The 21,100-nt window shown below is 45.2% G+C and overlaps 1 protein-coding gene across 1 annotated transcript in view; it reads left to right on the top strand.

The window, feature by feature from the left end:
* The window catches only part of LOC126456795 (juvenile hormone esterase-like), a 32,114-nt gene extending 14,979 nt beyond the window's left edge, over window positions 1-17,135 (top strand). Inside the window, exons 3-4 of the mRNA XM_050092587.1 lie at window positions 12,890-13,021; window positions 16,971-17,135. Of these exons, the coding sequence (XP_049948544.1) occupies window positions 12,890-13,021; window positions 16,971-17,135 (297 nt within the window). The remainder of the gene's footprint in view (window positions 1-12,889; window positions 13,022-16,970) is intronic.
* The last annotated feature ends 3,965 nt before the right edge of the window (window positions 17,136-21,100 follow it).

Below are 21,100 nucleotides of genomic sequence, written 5' to 3'. Positions count from 1 at the left end.
TCGTGGTTTTTTACTTACGATCCCGAAACTAAACGCCAATCGATGCATTGGAAAACTCCTGGTTCTCCACGACAAAAAAAAAGCATGAATGTCAAAATCGAAATTCAAGGCAATGATGATTGTTTTTTTTTGACATCAAAGGGATTGTGCACATTGATTGGGCACCAGAGGGACAAACAGTGAATCAGCATTACTACATTAGCGTCCTGGCTACCCTACGTGAGCGAGTACGGAGAAAACGGAACGATTTGTGGAGAAAAAGGTCATGGATCCTTCACCAAGACAATGCCCCAGCTCACAGTGCGTTGTCAGTGAAGACGTTTTTGGCAAAACACAACATTCCCATCTTAGATCATCCACGCTACTCACCTGATTTGGCCCCCTGTGACTTTTTTCTTTTCCCTAAAGTCAAGTCAGCTTTGAAAGGAACTAGATTTGAGACTGTTGAAGCAGTAAAAGAAAAAGCGACGGAAGTAATGTATGGACTTACCGAAAATGATCTGCAGCATTGCTATGAACAGTGGAAAATTCGTATGGAGCGGTGTAGAGACCGAGGAGGAGAGTACATTGAAGGAGATAACATGAAATTGTAAATAATTGTAAATAAATGTTTTTCCAGCATCAGTCCGGTTTTTTTCTAGCCGCACCTCGTATCATACGTGATCTGATCAGAAGTATCCGGATGCATTCATCCTTGGCCCTTATGGTGGCTTCATCTCTGCAGGGGACACTTTCAGTGAGGTGCGTGACTACTGTACTGTAGTGCCTGTGTTTTTACGATGTGCTATACAATGTCCATCAGACATGTATGTATGCATGTCTGAAGGAACAGGCACGGTTGCGATTGACAGTTGTGTGAAATACAAGAAATGTATTCGTAGTTGCGATTATGGCCAGACTCCAGCTGCACAATTTACACAACTGGCCATTAAAATTGCTACACCAAGAAGAAATGCAGATGATGAACGGGTATTCATTGGACAAACATATTCTACTAGAACTGACGTGTGATTACATTTTCACGCAATTTGGGTACATAGATCTTGAGAAATCAGTACCCAGAACAACCACCTCTGGCGGTAATAACGGCCTTGATACACCTGGGCATTGAGTCAAACAGGGCTTGGATGGCGTGTACAGCTACAGCTACGCATGCAGCTTCAACACGATACCACAGTTCATCAAGAGTAGTGACTGGCGTATTGTGACGAGCCAGTTGCTCGGCCACCATTGACCAGACGTTTTCAGTTGGTGAGAGATCTGGAGAATGTGCTGGCCAGGGCAGCAGCCGAACATTTTCTGTATCCAGAAAGGCCCGTACAGGACCTGCAACATGCGGTCGTGCACTATCCTGCTGAAATGTAGGGGTTCGCAGGGATGGAATGAAGGGTAGAACCACGGGTCGTAACACATCTGAAATGTAACGTCCACTGTTCAAAGTGCCGTCAATGCGAACAAGAGGTGACCGAGACGTGTAACCAATGGCACCCCATACCATTACGCCGGGTGATACGCCAGCGTGGCGATGACGAACACACGCTTCCAATGTGCGTTCACCGCGATGTCGCCAAACACGGATGTGACCATCATGACGCTGTAAACAGAACCTGGATTCATCCAAAAAAAAGACGTTTTGCCATTCGTGCACCCAGGTTCGTCATTGCGTACACCATTGCAGGCGTTCCTGTCTGTGATGCAGCGTCAAGGGTAACCGCAGCCATGGTCTCCGAGCTGATAGTCCATGCTGTTGCAAACGTCGTCGAACTGTTAGTGCTGATGGTTGTTGTCTTGCAATCGTCCCCATCTGTTGACTCAGGGATCGAGACGTGGCTGCACGATCCGTTACAGCCATGCGGATAAGATGCCTGTCATCTCGACTGCTAGTGATAACGCGGCCGTTGGGATCCAGCACGGCGTTCCGTATTACCCTCCTGAACCCGCCGATTCCATATTCTGCTAACAGTCATTGGATCTCGACCAGCGCGACCAGAAATGTCGCGATACGATAAACCGCATTCGCGATAGGCTACAATCTGACCGTTATCAAAGTCGGAAACGTGATGGTACGCATTTCTCCTCCTTACACGAGGCATCACAACAACGTTTCACTAGGCAACGCCCGTCAACTGCTGATTGTGTATGAGAAATCGGTTGGAAACTTTCGTCATGTCAGCACGTTGTAGGCGTCGCCATCGGCGCCAACCTTTTGTGGATGCTCTGAAACCTAATCATTTGCAATTCACAGCATCTTCTTCCTTTCGGGTTAAATTTCGCGTCTGTAGCACGTCATCTTCGTGGTGTAGCAACTTTAATGGTCAGCTAAATAGATTTGTTTTCTGTTTGTTGATCACTGTTTTTTTTTTAATTTCAGACTGACCTGTTTGTAGCTTTTTAATATTGTAAACAAAGTTCGAGAACCAATTGTAATTCTTTTTTTTTTATTTTTCAGTAGATCTGAAGAAGGGCAGCACTGCCCGAAACTAGTCAGTCTGAAGTAATAAAATACAGCGATTAATGGACAGCCAAATTTTAATGTGTTTTACATGATTTCTTAAAACATATTTATTGTTACCTCAATTTGTAACTCAATTTAGCAGTGGTGTATGTCTGTAAATGCTATGGTTTTACTCCAGAACCCCTGTTGTTTACTCTAAATTTTTTCGTTTGAGTTGAATCTAGCAGTGACATATGCCTCCTTTTTTCGACATGTCATAGTTTAGTGCCGTACCTACGTATCATAACAATTCTCACGCTTATATACCCTGGGATTACTTTGTTTTCGTTTTCAGTCAATGCATGTTAGTTAAAACACATGGAGCGTTGTGATATTTGTGTAATGATTTTGTGCAACAAACGTGGTTAATAGTGAGAACAACTGTGAGAGACTGTATAGAACAAAGTGAATGTTAGTCACTTTCGAAATACGTTGGAGACAGATGTTACAAGCACTTATATCACCAAAGCTCTAACATAAAATCTATTTCCACCTTCACTGTCGCACGTTACAACCTGTTAATTTTTATCTGTCCTAGAGCAAAACGCAAATAAAACAAAGTATTGAACGTAAAAGCATGTAAGCTGTTAAAGGCGAATTATGTAATTTCGAAACCAGTAACGATCTCCTGAGATGTGAAAGTATTCATGGTTCTTTCCGGAGACAGGAAGAACAGAGCCGAGGTATTGGTTAGCAGCATCACTCACGTTGAGTCACGGAAGATGGACAGTTTACTAAGCAAAACAAGCTGGGCGAAATTTGATGTAGACAAACGAAACCCGAACAGGATTATGTGAGCAATTTCCGTACCAGAATCACTAACAGGTTTTAGAAGATCAGTATCTGTTACAGAGTCACTGACGGCCTCGTAGAATACAGTCTGTAGGTAGCCATTGACCAGCAATAGAATGCCATTTCACGTACAGCAACACTCTCGCTAATACTGCGAACGCATCAGAAGCGACCAACAACTCACAGGGCCACACCAGTTGTAAACGAACTGATCCAATGTAAAGACTGGAGACAGCACTGGTGGATAAAAAGTGACTACCTACGCCCTCACTGCCCACGCCTTTATTCCTCTACGAGAGAGATCGACTCTCTTCCTAATATCGATAATGGCAGTCAGTGCTGTCACCAATAAAATTTTGCAGATCATGTCACTATCTTTGTCTGATGCCATGTCGGATACAGCAGCTATAGTTGTTACAAGTCCTTCTCAATAAGCTACAAATAATTTGCAGAAAAACTTAACAGACTGTTTAAATCGAAACTGCAAAACTTTGGCTTCCAATGGATGTGAACTGATGTAGATGAGGCTTAAAAAAGGCTTACCGAGCCATAAAATGATATTTCGCTGAGAGATCTGCATCACGTTTTTCCTCTATGGTAAAAGAAAATGAAGACACACACAAAAAAAGTTGTCTGGAAGACTCTTTATGTAATATAAGTAGAGGATATCCAAGAAGCAGACATAGGATAAAAAAAATTGTTTATCAACAAGAGTATCGTCTCGTACCATTCATAATGTGGCGCAGGTAACGATGGGAGTGGAAAGCGACTAAGGGTTATGTGGGCGTAAATCCTTAACAGTATCTAAATATACCTATTAACCAATTTCAACAGATCCAAGCGCATACACGAGGTGACACAAGAAAAGTATTCAGTACTCAATTTACAAAATGCAAAACTCAATACCTGACACAATTTCACCTACCTCTCAGTAGAGGGAGCAAGAAATATTACACCACAAATAATAATACATAGTAATTTACTTTAACCATCGAAGCCGAAAGCACGCTGCAGCTAGCAACACCAGACTCTTGGCTGCACTGTCATTAACGAACCCAAGCGCTGTTCACTGCTCCAGACCACCAGGACGATGCGCTGTGTTGATAGAAAGCCATCCGTCGATCCCGAGTGCAAGTCTGCGAGTCTGCTAGCTGGATAGCATTCTAGCTGCCCTTCTTGGTATTGGTTCTCCACCAGGGCTCCCTCAGATGTCGACCGCACCCACCCCGTCCTTCATCTACGCAGCACCGCTATCACGACCGACTCCCTTGGCCAGCCAAGCCAGGATTAAACAAGCTCGGCCGGAGTGCCATGCTTGGCCTAGAGCCAGATGCCAAGACTTGTTCACCGATGTCCACGGTCCACCAGTGCTGGCACCAAGTTGATGCCATTCCCTTCACTCAGCCGCAGCTCCTGCCTCCTACATATCTACATACATACTCCGCTAGCCAGCAAGCTGTGTGTGGCGGAGGGCACTATTCGCGCCAAAGTCAAATTCTCCCCCTCTGTTCCACTCGTGGATCGCGCGAGGAAAAAGCGACTGTCTGAACGCCTCAGTACGAGGTCTACTTTCCCTTATCTTTGAATGGTGACCATTGCGCGATATGAAAGTTGGCGGTAATAATATATGCTCTACATCCTCGGCGAAGACCGGATTTTGGAATTTAGTGAGCAGCCCCTTCCGTTTAGTGCGTCGTCTATCTCCAAGTGCGTCCCACTTCAAACTTTCTATGAGATTTGTAACGCTCTCGCGATTGCTAAATGTACCAGTCACGAATCTTGCCGCTCTTCTTTGGACCTTCTCAATCTCTTGAATCAGACCCAACTGGTAAAGATTCCATACAGACGAACAATACTCTAAGACTGAACGAACTAAAGTAATGTAAGCAACTTCATCTGTTCAAGGACTGCATCGCTTCTACCTATAAACCGCAATCTAGAGTTCGCCTTATCCGGTACTTGTGTAATCTGATCGTTCCATTAGAGATCATTTCGAATAGTCACACCCAGATACTTGACGGATGTTACCGCTTTCAATGACTGGGCATTTATTTTGTACTTGTACATTAATGGGGATTTTCGCTTTGTTATACGCAGTAGGTTACACTTACTAATATTCAGAGATAACTGCCAGTCATTACACCACGCATTTATTTTATGCAGACCCTCACTGATTTGTTCACAACTTTCGTGTGATAGTACTTTCCTGTAGACTACAGCATCATCGGCAAATAGTCTAATGCCGCTGTCAATACCATCAACCAGATCGTTTATGTAAATCGTAAAAAGCAGAGGTCCTATTACGCTGCCCTGGGGCACAGCTGAAGTTACGCTTGTTTTTGTTGAAGTCACACCATTCAGGACGACATACTGCTTTCTGCCTGTTAGAAAACTATCTATCTAACCGCATATGTCATCGGATAGACCGTCAGCGCGCACTTTCCGGAGCAAGCGAAAGCGCAGAACTCAGCCGAACGCCCTCCGAAAGTCGAGGAATATGGCATCAACCTGGGAGACGGTATCTAGAGCGTGTTGTAGATCATGCGCAAAGAAGGCCAGCTGTGTCTCGCATGACCGCTGTTTCCTAAAACCGTGCTGCTTCCTGCAGGTGAGCTTCTCAGAGTCTAGAAAGGTCATTATGTCTGAACAGAAAATATGTCCCATGATTCTACAACAAATTGATGTCAGTGAAATTGGCCGGTAATTTTGTGAATCCGTTTTTCTGCCCTTTTTATAGACTGCTATGACCTGGGCCTTCTTCTGCTGTTCCAATGATCTCTGATAGATGATGGATAATAATGGTGCTATATTTGTAGCATAGTCAACATGAAATCTTATGGGGATACCGTCTGGATCAGATGCCTCCCTGGCGTCTAATGATCTTAACTGTTTTACAATCCCAGATACACTAAACACTATGTCAGCCATCCTTGCGTTTGTTCGATAGTTGAAAGGGGGATTGGTGCTGCAGTCCTCTACCGTAAACGAGCTTTTGAAAGCTAGGTTTAGAATTTCGGCCTTCTGTTTATCATCATCAGTTACATTACCCGTACTGTCTTCTTTAGCTCCGGTCTTCCGTACGAGACCGGCCACCCCATTCTCCAGGCTGCCACAATTTGCTGGACAACGTCGTCAGCCCGCCACTCCAGACATAAAGAGGACCAGGCAGCGTGCCCTAGTGCAGGGGTCTCCAAACTGCGGCCCGCGGGCTGAAACCGGCCCGCGACGGCCGGTAAACCGGCCCGCGAGCTGGCCGGACACCCCCGGTATCCGGCCCGCCAAATACAGGGTGATTCAAAAAGAATACCACAACTTTAAAAATGTGTATTTAATGAAAGAAACATAATATAACCTTCTGTTATACATCATTACAAAGAGTATTTAAAAAGGTTTTTTTTTCACTCAAAAACAAGTTCAGAGATGATCAATATGGCCCCCTCCAGACACTCGAGCAATATCAACCCGACACTCCAACTCGTTCCACACTCTCTGTAGCATATCAGGCGTAACAGTTTGGATAGCTGCTGTTATTTCTCGTTTCAAATCATCAATGGTGGCTGGAAGAGGTGGCCGAAACACCATATCCTTAACATACCCCCATAAGAAAAAATCGCAGGGGGTAAGATCAGGGCTTCCTGGAGGCCAGTGATGAAGTGCTCTGTCACGGGCTGCCTGGCGGCCGATCCATCGCCTCGGGTAGTTGACGTTCAGGTTTCATAACTAACCTTTTTCGTAGGACTCTCCATACAGTTGATTGTGTAATTTGCAGCTCTCTGCTAGCTCTGCGAGTCGATTTTCCTGGGCTGCGAACAAATGCTTGCTGGATGCGTGCTACATTTTCATCACTCGTTCTCGGCCGTCCAGAACTTTTCCCTTTGCACAAACACCCATTCACTGTAAACTGTTTATACCAACGTTTAATACACCACCTATCAGGAGGTTTAACACCATACTTCGTTCGAAATGCACGCTGAACAACTGTCGTCGATTCACTTCTGCCGTACTCAATAACACAAAAGAGCTTTCTGTTGAGCGGTCGCCATCTTAGCATCAACTGACGCTGACGCCTAGTCAACAGCGCCTCAAGCGAACAAATGTACAACTAAATGAAACTTTATAGCTCCCTTAATTCGCCGACAGATAGTGCTTAGCTCTGCCTTTTGTCGTTGCAGAGTTTTAAATTCCTAAAGTTGTGGTATTCTTTTTGAATCACCCTGTATTTGAGGTGGTATCTACACTGCCACCAATTGAGTTTCGAGGCCTATCGTGACCAATACACCGCGACATTGGCTCTGCTACTCGCTACAAGACTACATAACTATACTAATTGTTGCGCCGCTTGAAATAACAATGCGTTGACATACTCTACCTCTGTTACGTCTTGCAGTAATAGTGTTGCTAACAATGATTTTGAGATTTCGTTAGCTTTGCAGGACCCTTTCGTTAAGAATGTGCAGTAATACACTTTTTTGTCGGTGAAATTCGCCAGAATAAAATACGCCAGAATTTCGGTCAGGTACGCCCGCCAATCAAAATTATGTAATTAAATAAAAATCGTGTAGTTCGTTTCAGTGCTAGCTATTCCCAAACCTTAGATTTTTGCGATTTCATCTTTCCTTTAGCCTTACTTTACGGTGATCATGGAAAGCTAGAGTGCTTTAATCCCACTAGGTAGATCTTGGCCCTTATGACTTCGTGGAGGAGTCAATGTGGCCCGCAGACTAAAAAGTTTGGGGACCCTGCCCTAGTCGCCTAGCGCCGGTGCAACTCTGTCGTACGCCAGACTCCTCGCTGTGATGACATGCCGCTGTGGTGCTGTGAGCAACAATTTTGTTGTTCTACATCGACATCTACATAGATGCTCTGCAAGCCACCGTACGGTGCGTGGCGGAGGGTACCTTGTACCATTAATAGTCATTTCCTTTCCTGTTCCACTTGTAAACAGAACGAGGGAAAAACGAGTGTCTGTATGCCTCCGTATGAGCCCTAATTTCTCTTATCTTATCTTAGTGACCCTTACGCGCAGTGTATGTTAGCGGCAGTAGAATCGCATGGCAGTCAGCTGCAAATGCCAGTTCTCTAAATTTTCTCAATAGTATTTCTCGAAAAGAACGTCGCCTTCCCTCCAGGGATTCCCATTTGAACTCCCCAAGCATCTCCGTTACACTTACGCTATCGGTAACAAATTTGTCATCCCATCTCTGAATTGATGGCTCCCTTTAGTCTGACCTGGTACGGATCCCAAACACTCGAACAGTACTCAAGAATAGGTCGCACTAGGGTCCTATATGCTATCTCCTTTACAGATGAACCACCCTTTACTTAAATTCTTCCAATAAACCAAGTCCGCTGATCGTGGTCTCGCGGTAGCGTTCTCGCGTCCCGAGTACAGGGTCCCAGGTTCGATTCCCGGAGAGGTCACGGATTTTTCCCTGCCTCGAGATGACTGGGTGTTGTTGTGCCGTCTTTATCATCATCATTCATTCCCATTACGGTCGGAGGAAGGCAATGACAAACTACCTCCACTAGGATATTGCCTAGTACGGCGATGCGGGTCTCCCGCATCGTTCCCCTTGCTGTCACGGGGCGTGGGACTTCATCGGCAACAATAACCCAAAGTCGACCACTCTCCTTTCCGACCACAGTATTGTATTGTTTTGTATGGAACTGGGGACCTAGAAACGACGGAGAGGTTTCGTCCCCGCCAAAGCCCTCAGTGGTTCACAACCCCATAACAGGCTACAGCAGTCCACTCACCCCACCACCGCCCCACATCGAACCCAGAGTTATTGTGCGGTTCGGCCCCGAGTGGACCCGCCGGGAACGTCTCACACCAGACGATTGTAAGCCCAGTGCTTGCGTGGTAGAGTCATTATGGTGAACGCGTACGTGGAGACAGTGTTTGCGCAGCAATCGCCGACATGGTGTAACTAAGGCGGAATAAGGGGAACCAGCCCACATTCGCCGAGGCAGATGGAAAACAGCCTTAAAAACCATCCACAGACTCGCCGGCACAGCAGACCTCGACAATAATCCGCCCGGAAACCAGTGTGTTAGACCGCACGGCTAACCGGGCGGGCTCCCTACCATACTTCTCACACGCTCGTTCCATTTCATATCGCTCTGCAACGTTGTGCTCAGATATTTAAACAACTTGATTGTGTCAAGCAGGGCACTAGCAGTACTGTATCCGATCATTACAGGATTGTTCTTCCTATTCGTCTGCATTATCACACATTTTTCCACATTTAGACCTAGCTGCCATACATCACACCAACTTGAAAGTTAGAAAATAGGAAAGCCGGCCGGAGTCGCCGAGCGGTTCTAGGCGCTACAGTCTGGAACCGCGCGACAGCTACGGTCGCAGGTTTGAATCCTGCCTCGGGCATGGATGTGTGTGATGTCCTTAGGTTAGTTAGGTTTAAGTAGTTCTAAGTTCTGAGGGACTGATGATCTCAGATGTTAAGTCCCATAGTGCTCAGAGCCATTTGAACCAAAATAGGACATTTGCAGACACACTCTGCTGCAGCGCTAGAAACAACAGCCAAGTGAGACAGGAATACGACTGTGCCATGAATCGCTAATACACGGCACACTAGAAAAGAGAATGACTGCTACAAATTAAACGATGTGCGCCAATATAAATATTTTTATTTCATCTACACCTACATCTACATCCATACTCCGCAAGCCACCTGACGGTGTGTGGCGGAGGGTACCCTGAGTACCTCTGTCGGTTCTCCCTTCTATTCCAGTCTCGTATTGTTCGTGGAAAGAAGGATTGTCGGTATGCTTCTGTGTGGGCTCTAACCTCTCTGATTTTATCCTCATGGTCTCTTCGCGAGATATACGTAGGAGGGAGCAATATACTGCTTGACTCTTCGGTGAAGGTATGTTCTCGAAACTTTAACAAAAGCCCGTACCGAGCTACTGAGCGTCTCTCCTGCAGAGTCTTCCACTGGAGTTTATCTATCATCTCCGTAACGCTTTCGCGATTACTAAATGATCCTGCAACGAAGCGCGATGCTCTCCGTTGGATCTTCTCTATCTCTTCTATCAACCCTGTCTGGTACGGATCCCACACTACTGAGCAGTATTCAAGCAGTGGGCGAACAAGTGTACTGTAACATACTTCCTTTGTTTTCGGATTGCATTTCCTTAGGATTCTTCCAATGAATCTCAGTCTGGCATCTGCTTTACCGAAGATCAACTTTTATGATCATTCCATTTTAAATCACTCCTAATGCGTACTCCCAGATAATTCATGGAATTAACTGCTTCCAGTTGCTAACCTGCTATTTTGTAGCTAAATGATAAGGGATCTATCTTTCTATGTACTAGCAGCACATTACACTTGTCTACATTGAGATTCAATTGCCATTCCCTGCACCATGCGTCAATTCGCTGCAGATCCTCCTGCATTTCAGTACAATTTTCCATTGTTACAACCTCTCGGTACACCACAGCATCATCTTCAAAAAGCCTCAGTGCACTTCCGATGTCATCTACCAGGTCATTTATGTAAATTGTGAATAGCAACGGTCCTACGACACTCCCCAGCGGCACACCTAAAATCACTCTTACTTCGGAAGACTTCTCTCCATTGAGAATGACATGCTGCGTTCTGTTATCTAGGAACTCTTCAATCCAATCACACAATTGGTCTGATACTCCATATGCTCTTACTTTTTTCATTAAACGACTGTTGGGAACTGTATCGAACGCCTTTCGGAAGTCAAGAAACACGGCATCTACCTGTGAACCCGTGTCTATGGCCCTCTGAGTCTCGTGGACGAATAGCGCGAGCTGGGTTTCACACGACCGTCTTTTTCGAAACCCATGCTGATTCCTACAGAGTAGATTTCTAGTCTCCAGAAAAGTCATTATACTCTAACATAATACGTGTTCCAAAATTCTATAACTGATCGACGTCAGAGATTTAGGTCTACAGTTCTGCACATCTGTTCGACGTCCCTTCTTGAAAGCGGGGACGACCTGTGCCATTTTCCAATCCTCATGGTCTCTTCGTGAGATATACGTAGGAGGTGAAGGTATGTCTTCAACAAAAGCCCGAACCGAGCTACTGAGCGTCTCTCATGCAGAGTCTTCCACTGGAGTTAATCTATCATCTCCGTAACGCTTTCGCGATTACTAAATGATCCTGTAACGAAGCGCACTGCTCTTCATTGGATCTTCTCTATCTCTTCTATCAACCCTATCTGGAACGGATCCCACACTGGTGAGCAATATTCAAGCAAACAAGTATACTGTAACCTACTTCCTTTGTTTTCGAACTCCATTTCCTTAGGATTCTTCCAATGAATCTCAGTCTGGCATCTGCTTTACCGACGAGAACTTTATATGCTCATTCCATTTTAAATCACCCCTAATGCCTACTCCCAGATAATTTATGGAATTAACTGCTTCCAGTTGCTGACCTGCTATATTGTAGCTAAATGGTAAAAGATCTTTCTTCCTATGTATTCGCAGCATATTACACTAGTCTACATTGCCATTCCCTGCACCATGCGTCAATTTTTTCAATTTTTTGCAGATCCTCCTGCATTTTAGTACAATTTTTCATTGTTACAACCTCTCGATATACTACAGCATCATCCGCAAAAAGCCTTGGTGAACTTCCTATGTTATCCACAAGGTCATATATATATATATATATATATATATATATACATATGTGTGTGTGTGTGTGTGTGTGTGTGTGTGTGTGTGTGTGTGTGTGTGTGTTGTGAATAGCAACGGTCCTAGACACTCCCCTGCGGCACACCTGAAATTACTCTTACTTCGGAAGACTTGAGAATGACATGCTGCGTTCTGTTATCTAGGAAATCTTCAATCCAATCACACAATTGGTTTGATAGTCCATATGCTCTTACCTTGTTCATTAAACGACTGTGGGGAACTGTATCAAACGCCTTGCGGAAGTCAAGAAACACGGCGTGTACCTGGGAACCCGTGTCTATGGCCCTCTGAGTCTCATGGACGAATAGCGCTTGCTGGGTTTTACACGATCGTCTTTTTCGAAGCCCATGATGATTCCTACAGAGTAGATTTCTAGTCTCCAGAAAAGTCATTATACTCTAACATAATACGTGTTCCAAAATTCTACAACTGATCGACGTTAGAGATACAGGTCTATAGTTCTGCACATCTGTTCGACGTCCCTTCTTGAAAACAGGGATGACCTGTACTCTTTTCCAATCCTTTGGAACGCTACGCTCTTCTAGATACCTAAGGTACACCGCAACAAGAAGAGGGGGCAAGTTCCTTCGCGTACTCTGTGTAAAATCGAACTGGTATCCCATCAGGTCCAGCGGCCTATCCTCTTTTGAGCGATTTTAATTGTTTCTCTATCCCTCTGTCATCTATTTCAATATCTACCATTTTGTCATCCGTGCGACAATCTAGAGAAGGAACTACAGTGCAGTCTTCCTCTGTGAAACAGCTTTGGAAAAAGTCTCTTTGCATTAGATTGACGAAGTAGAAGTCGATACCAGTTTCAAAGATAACTGAAAATATAGAAATGATGTTGGTTTGAGAATAGCGTGCCAGATGGAACCTCTCACGTGTTTTTCCTGTTGACAGCCGCCGCAGCCGGTGACACCGTGGGAGGGCGTGCGTGACGCCGTAGAAGAGGCGGATGACTGCCTGCAGGCGATGGGTACGCAGCTGTCCGGCTCTGAGGACTGCCTCTACCTCAACCTCTACACGCCATCGGTGAGTCGTCCGAGATGCACAATTTTTTTTTTTTCATCAGTCTACTGACTGGTTTGATGCGGCCCGCCACGAATTCCTTTCCTGTGCTAACCTCTTCATCTCAGAGTAGCACTTGCAACCTACGTCCTCAATTATTTACTTGACGTATTCCAATCTCTGTCTTCCTTACAGTTTTTGCCCTCTACAGCTCCCTCTAGTACCATCGAAGTCATTCCTTCATGTTTTAGCAGATGTCCTATCATCCAGTCCCTTCTCCTTATCAGTGCTTTCCACATATTCCGTTCCTCTCCGATTCTGCGTAGAACCTCCTCATTCCTTACCTTATCAGTCCACCTAATTTTCAACATTTGTCTATAGCACCACATCTCAAATGCTTCGATTCTCTTCTGTTCCGGTTTTCCCACAGTCCATGTTTCACTACCATACAATGCTGTACTCCAGACGTACATCCTCAAATTAAGGCCGGTATTTGATATTAGTAGACTTCTCTTGGCCAGAAATGCCTTTTTGCCATAGCGAGTCTGCTTTTGACGTCCTCCTTGCTCCGTCCGTCATTGGTTATTTTACTGCCTAGGTAGCAGAATTCCTTAACTTCATTGACTTCGTGACCATCAGTCCTGATGTTAAGCTTCTCGCTGTTCTCATTCCTACTACTTCTCATTACCTTCGTCTTTCTTTGATTTACTCTCAAACCATACTGTGTACTCATTAGACTGTTCATTCCGTTCAGCAGATCATTTAATTCTTCTTCACTTTCACTCAGGATAGCAATGTCATCAGCGAATCGTATCATTGATATCCTTTCACCTTGTATTTTAATTCCACTCCTGAACCTTTCTTTTATTTCCATCATTGCTTCCTCGATGTACAGATTGAAGAGTAGGGGCGAAAGTCTACAGCATGGTCTTACACCCTTCTTAATACGAGCACTTCGTTCTTGATCGTCCACTCTTATTATTCTCTCTTGGTTGTTGTACATATTGTATATGACCCGTCTCTCCCTATAGCTTACTCCTACCTTTTTCAGAATCTCGAACAGCTTGCACCATTTTATATTGTCGAACGCTTTTTCCAGGTCGACAAATCCTGTGAAAGTGTCTTGATTTTTCTTCAGCCTTGCTTCCATTATTAGCCGTAACGTCAGAATTGCCTCTCTCGTCCCTTTACTTTTCCTAAAGCCAAACTGATCGTCACCTAGCGCATTCTCAATTTTCTTTTCCATTCTTCTGTATACTATTCTTGTAAGCAGCTTCGATGCATGAGCTGTTAAGCTGATTGTGCGATAATTCTCGCACTTGTCAGCTCTTGCCGTCTTCGGAATTGTGTGGATGATGCTTTTCCGAAAGTCAGATGGTATATCGCCAGACTCATATATTCTACACACCAACGTGAATAGTCGTTTTGTTGCCACTTCCCCCACACATAGGTCAGCTCATTATACGTGTATCTTCAGCGAAACGAAATCAGTCATCACCATAATCTCTATTTTACGTGTAGTAAATTTTATACACACAGTGTCCCAGGAGGAACTGTCAATATTCAGATACGAACATTGTAAGCAAAAAAGGTCTTGGCTCTAAAATGCTTGCCTTATGAGCTGTGAGCTCTTCTTCATCTTCGATACTGTGGAAAAATCTCTTCTACTGCAAGTGCTTTGCTTACCATATTTTAGGATGATGTGGTATGGACTAAAACAAGATAAAATACATACTTGAAGAGCTTTGAGCACTTGTTCGGTAGAAGAGGTGCGTTACACAGCAGCGAAAATGAAGAATAGCTCATGGCTCTTAGGGAATGCACTTACGTGTCTTAGATCGCATGTTTATTGGACACTTGCTCTTGTTGCGGTCCATACTACCATCTTTCAAACTGTGGAAAATACCTTGCAGTGGAAGAGATCTGTTCCATAGTACCGAAGATGATGTATTCATGATCCATGAGTGTTAGAGCCCTTGTTTCCTAGACTTTTTTTTGCTTCGAATGACTGATATTTAAATGAGAACGGTAGTTATTTCTAGATTACAGAACGAAACAATAGGAGAAGCTGTAGAATTCTTGCTTCATGTCTGTACCTTCATTAATACGACAAACACTTCCTGACTGTTTCACGGTTTAAAATATTCTAATTGAAAAAACTGAGAAAGTATCTTGCTGCATTGCTCTGGAAGAACAGCCAGTTTTAGCAAGAGGAACACTGAATTTCGACAAAAGAACACACAAAGCATGAATCTCATGTTGCAATGGAATGCAATTTCTGACATATACAGGGTGGTCCATTGATCGTGACCGGGCCAAATATCTCACAAAATAAGAGTCAAACGAAAAAACTACAAAGGACAAAACTCGTCTAGCTTGAAGGGGGAAACCAGATGGCGCTATGGTTGGCCCGCTAGATGGCGCTGCCATAGGTCAAACGGATATCATCTGCGTTTTTTTTTAAATAGGAACCCCCATTTTTATTACTTATTCGTGTAGTACGTAAAGAAATATGAATGTTTTAGTTGGGCACTTTTTTCGCTTTTTTGACAGATGGCGCTGTAGTAGTCACAAACATATGGCTCACAATTTTAGACGAACAGTTGGTAACAGGTAGGTTTTTTAAATTAAAATACAGAACTACTACAGCGCCATCTTCACAAAGCGAAAAAAGTGCTCCAACTAAAACATTCATATTTCTTTACGTACTACACGAATATGTAATAAAAAATGGGAGTTCCTATTTTTAAAAAAGCGCTGTAGGAAGTTCATTGTTGAGTTTACTGAAATATATAGGAGTCACGCATGTTTGTGGAAAGTAGGACCAAGAACTCCTACAGTCTAGATAAAAAGGTAATTGCTTATAATTCTTTAATAGAGAAAACAAGAGCAGTTGACCAAGCGGTGTAAACAGGCAAACTGCAGACGGAACCAAAATTATTAGTTCTGACTTCTTTGCGAGTAGAAAACTGATGTAATTTTGACACGAATAAGGACTGCTTCATACTCTCTCCGACTAAGGAACAAGAAGGCGCTGATACAAAAATGGTTTAAATGGCTCTGAGCACTATGGGACTCAACTGCTGTGGTCATCAGTCCCCTAGAGCTTAGAACTACTTAAACCTAACTAACCTAAGGACATCACACACACCCATGCGCGAGGCAGGATTCGAACCTGCGACCGTAGATGCAGCGCGGCTCCGAACTGGACTGCCTAGAGCTGCACGGCCACCGCGGTCGGCAAGACGCTGATACGTTTGAGTTTACTTACTATCTTCCTAAGTCACTACACGCATCTTGACAATATCTAATTTCGAGTACGCTAGGAACACATACGCTTACTAACCAAAGGCTAGAAAACTCTCCCTGCCAAAGTGAACTTCTCTCCCTTGTTCAGAGAGGAATTTCTTAGGAGAGGGAGGTGGCCTCCGTTCCAACACCCAGTGGGGTTGGCGGAAAAGCCTCGGAAACTAGTCGCCGTTTCAGAGACACCCCTTGGCGGCACCAAAAAATACGGGAAAGTGAGATTCCAATGGTTGGTGCTAGTACTTGAGAGAATAAGTAAAAGGGGCTTCTTTGGCCTCTGCGTGACATTCAAAACGCTCACCCATGCCTTCAAGCTAGACAGTCAAGGCGGGAAAGGAAATCATTTTGGCTACAGGAATCGGACTGCTGAATTTAATGGAAAATAAAACAAAATATCTTGCACCCATCCTCTCTCAAGTATCTGTGTGACTTCGACAAAGAAAATTAAGGGCAACAAGGGCATGCCATCGTGAGAATAAAAATGATGAAAATGTGAAACGAGTGCGAAACAAACGCATATCTTTCAATGTGTGCAGACAGGTCATCGCGTGTGGCCTTGCCTTACGATCTCACATTGTTGGCTCTATTTCAGTAACTTGGGAGTGTGTGTGAAACTAATTTATCACTGTCATTCCGAGTCATTAGTTTTGTTCGTATCTCTTTTCAGTTGTCCGAGGAGGCGCTCCTGCCGGTCATGGTGTGGATCTACGGCGGCCACTTCTGGGCAGGCAGCAGCTCCGCCAGCGAGTACGGCCCAGACTTCCTGCTCGACCAGGGTGTCATAGTCGTCGCTCTCAATTACCGCCTGGCAGTCATGGGTGAGGCGCCGTAGCGATTCTGCTCGTGACTACTTGGACGTGCGGCTGAATGTGCAAGAAAACATTCAGCGAGTACTCAATAGGACATGTAGATACGTTATTATGGTCGATCCTCTAACAAGGGGAGGCCGCCAATTGTGAAATTCAGATACGATTCATACTGCGCATAATAAAAGCTCATGGCCAGAGGTGTAATGTGGCAAAGCACCAAGATGCACTTCTCAGCCGTTGTCGAGAAAATCGACAGTTAAAAGAAACCGTTGCGGTGAAATACTCTCTACGATCAATAATTTTCTACAGCGTCGTGGCGCAGCGGTAAGCGGTCGGGTTCGTAATCCGAAGGTCGCCGGATCGAATCTCATGCCATGCAATTTTTTCTAATTAGTTTTTTGTAATTCAATATATATATATATATATATATATATATATATATATATATATATATATATATATATATATTAATGAATTTCTTATGCATGTTGGTGAAGGCAAATCGCTGGATCGCTCTCCAATTGTACCGCCTCCATTTTTCCGTTTGTTTAACAGGGTGTACCAAAGCTCTCCCGTCCGCACTGATTTTCGACGATGTTATAAGTTGCGCTAGGGACCGCATCTACCCTCTTTCGAAGTTAGCAGGCAACTACGCTGTTATGCGGCTGCTCGTTTCAGCCCATTCAACATCTGTATTTCAAGTGTAACGAGCGAGTAACGGAGCTTACATTTCATACCTGCCACAGCAAATTTGTGTTCGTGGCGTCTCTGTTCTAATTCGAACGTTTGACTTACGCTATACGTATTCGTTTCGGAATATCGTTTCTACGTCTGTGAAATACAACTTTGTCTGCGGAAAACACAATGATGTTCGAAGTCGCCAGTTTTTCCACGAGAAACGACTTTCAACAACTTATTATATGCATAATTGTTGCAACTGATTGCCGGGAATTATATATATATATATATATATATATATATATATATATATATATATATATATATATACACTCCTGGAAATGGAAAAAAGAACACATTGACACCGGTGTGTCAGACCCACCATACTTGCTCCGGACACTGCGAGAGGGCTGTACAAGCAATGATCACACGCACGGCACAGCGGACACACCAGGAACCGCGGTGTTGGCCGTCGAATGGCGCTAGCTGCGCAGCATTTGTGCACCGCCGCCGTCAGTGTCAGCCAGTTTGCCGTGGCATACGGAGCTCCATCGCAGTCTTTAACACTGGTAGCATGCCGCTACAGCGTGGACGTGAACCGTATGTGCAGTTGACGGACTTTGAGCGAGGGCGTATAGTGGGCATGCGGGAGGCCGGGTGGACGTACCGCCGAATTGCTCAACACGTGGGGCGTGAGGTCTCCACAGTACATCGATGTTGTCGCCAGTGGTCGGCGGAAGGTGCACGTGCCCGTCGACCTGGGACCGGACCGCAGCGACGCACGGATGCACGCTAAGACCGTAGGATCCTTCGCAGTGCCGTAGGGGACCGCACCGCCACTTCCCAGCAAATTAGGGACACTGTTGCTCCTGGGGTATCGGCGAGGACCATTCGCAACCGTCTCCACGAAGCTGGGCTACGGTCCCGCACACCGTTAGGCCGTCTTCCGCTCACGCCCCAACATCGTGCAGCCCGCCTCCAGTGGTGTCGCGACAGGCGTGAATGGAGGGACGAATGGAGACGTGTCGTCTTCAGCGATGAGAGTCGCTTCTGCCTTGGTGCCAATGATGGTCGTATGCGTGTTTGGCGCCGTGCAGGTGAGCGCCACAATCAGGACTGCATACGACCGAGGCACACAGGGCCAACACCCGGCATCATGGTGTGGGGAGCGATCTCCTACACTGGCCGTACACCACTGGTGATCGTCGAGGGGACACTGAATAGTGCACGGTACATCCAAACCGTCATCGAACCCATCGTTCTACCATTCCTAGACCGGCAAGGGAACTTGCTGTTCCAACAGGACAATGCACGTCCGCATGTATCCCGTGCCACCCAACGTGCTCTAGAAGGTGTAAGTCAACTACCCTGGCCAGCAAGATCTCCGGATCTGTCCCCCATTGAGCATGTTTGGGACTGGATGAAGCGTCGTCTCAAGCGGTCTGCACGTCCAGCACGAACGCTGGTCCAACTGAGGCGCCAGGTGGAAATGGCATGGCAAGCCGTTCCACAGGACTACATCCAGCATCTCTACGATCGTCTCCATGGGAGAATAGCAGCCTGCATTGCTGCGAAAGGTGGATATACACTGTACTAGTGCCGACATTGTGCATGCTCTGTTGCCTGTGTCTATGTGCCTGTGGTTCTGTCAGTGTGATCATGTGATGTGTCTGACCCCAGGAATGTGTCAATAAAGTTTCCCCTTCCTGGGACAATGAATTCACGGTGTTCTTATTTCAATTTCCAGGAGTGTATATATATATATGTGTGTGTGTGTGTGTGTGTGTGTGTGTGTGTGTGTGTGTGTGTGTGTGTACACATTTGAATTACAAAAAACAAATACTAAAAAAAAAAAAATTGCATGGCGCGAGATTCGATCCAGCGACCTTCGGATTACGAACCCGAGCGCTTACCGCTGCACCACGACGCTGTAGAAAACTTTTAATCGTAGAGAGTACTTCACCGGAACTGTTTCTGTCGATTTTCTCGACAACGGCTGAGAAGTGCATCTTGGTGCTTTGCCACATTACACCTCTGGCCATGAGCTTTGATTATGCGCAGTATGAATCGAATCTGAATTTCACAATTGGCGGCCTCCCCTTGTAAGGCACACTTAATTCGGTAGATCGTAGGCTCGGAAAGGAATGACCAGTATTTTATTACCAATTTTTACGAAGTGAAAAGTAAAGTAAAAGTAAAGTTCCACGTTGTGGTTCTAGATAGGCCAATCGGGCCCGACCGACTGCCGTGTCATCCTCTGACGATGATGTCATTGCATGTGGCGCTGAGGATCATGTCCTTGCTGGGTTTCTTGATCTTGGAATCACTTCTACACGGTGAAGTAGCTCCTCAGTTGGTCTCAAAAGGCTGAGTGTACCCCACTCTAGCCATCCCACCGAGGGAAAATGCCGGCACAGCCAGTTACCGAACCCGGGTGTTTCACATCGCGGTGAGCCGCATTCACCACTTAGCTATGGAGGCGGACAAGTGACATAGTATGCATGAAGAAGTGAGCCGGCCGGAGTGGCCGAGCGGTTCTGGGCGTTACAGTCCGGAACTGCGCGACCGCTACGGTCCCAGGTTCGAATCCTGCCTCGGGCATGGATGTGTGTGATGTCCTTAGGTTACTTAGGTTTAAGTAGTTCTAAGTTCTAGGGGACTGATGACCTCAGGAGTTAAGTCCCATAGTGCTCAGAGCCATTTGAACCATTTGAAGAAGTGAATATCTCGCGAGCTATGTTGTTCACAACTAATTATGTGAAGTAGGAATCTATTGTTTCCCTGTTACTCAACTTATATTTTATTTAACTGCTGTACCATCGACACCAATAAGTGTTTTGCAGAAATAAACGGCATTCTTAAAAGTACTTCTGCTATCGTACTCACCATTTAAAGTCGTTAAAATAGGACCTGCAGATTCTATTTAATTGCAATCTTTCATTTATAAATTCGCAATTGCCGAGTGATAGCCGGCCGCGGTGGTCTCGCGGTTCTAGGCGCGCAGTCCGGAACCGTGCGACTGCTACGGTCGCAGGTTCGAATCCTGCCTAGGGCATGGATGTTTGTGATGTCCTTAGGTTAGTTAGGTTTAAGTAGTTCTAAGTTCTAGGGGACTAATGACCACAGCAGTCGAGTCCCATAGTGCTCAGAGCCATTTGAACCATTTTTGCCGAGTGATAGGAACCTTCGACCATTCGATCCATGTGTATATTCATATTGTATACTGTAGACTCAGCAGTATTTCGCTTGTAATGCGGCAACTACGTATCCCAGTCCCCAGACAACGAAACCAGCCAAAAATATTAACATT

This window comes from Schistocerca serialis, chromosome 1, assembly GCF_023864345.2.
Source record: "Schistocerca serialis cubense isolate TAMUIC-IGC-003099 chromosome 1, iqSchSeri2.2, whole genome shotgun sequence".
Taxonomy (NCBI): domain Eukaryota; kingdom Metazoa; phylum Arthropoda; class Insecta; order Orthoptera; family Acrididae; genus Schistocerca; species Schistocerca serialis.
Note: the sequence above shows the minus strand (reverse complement) of the source record. Positions and strands in the feature narration are given on the sequence as shown.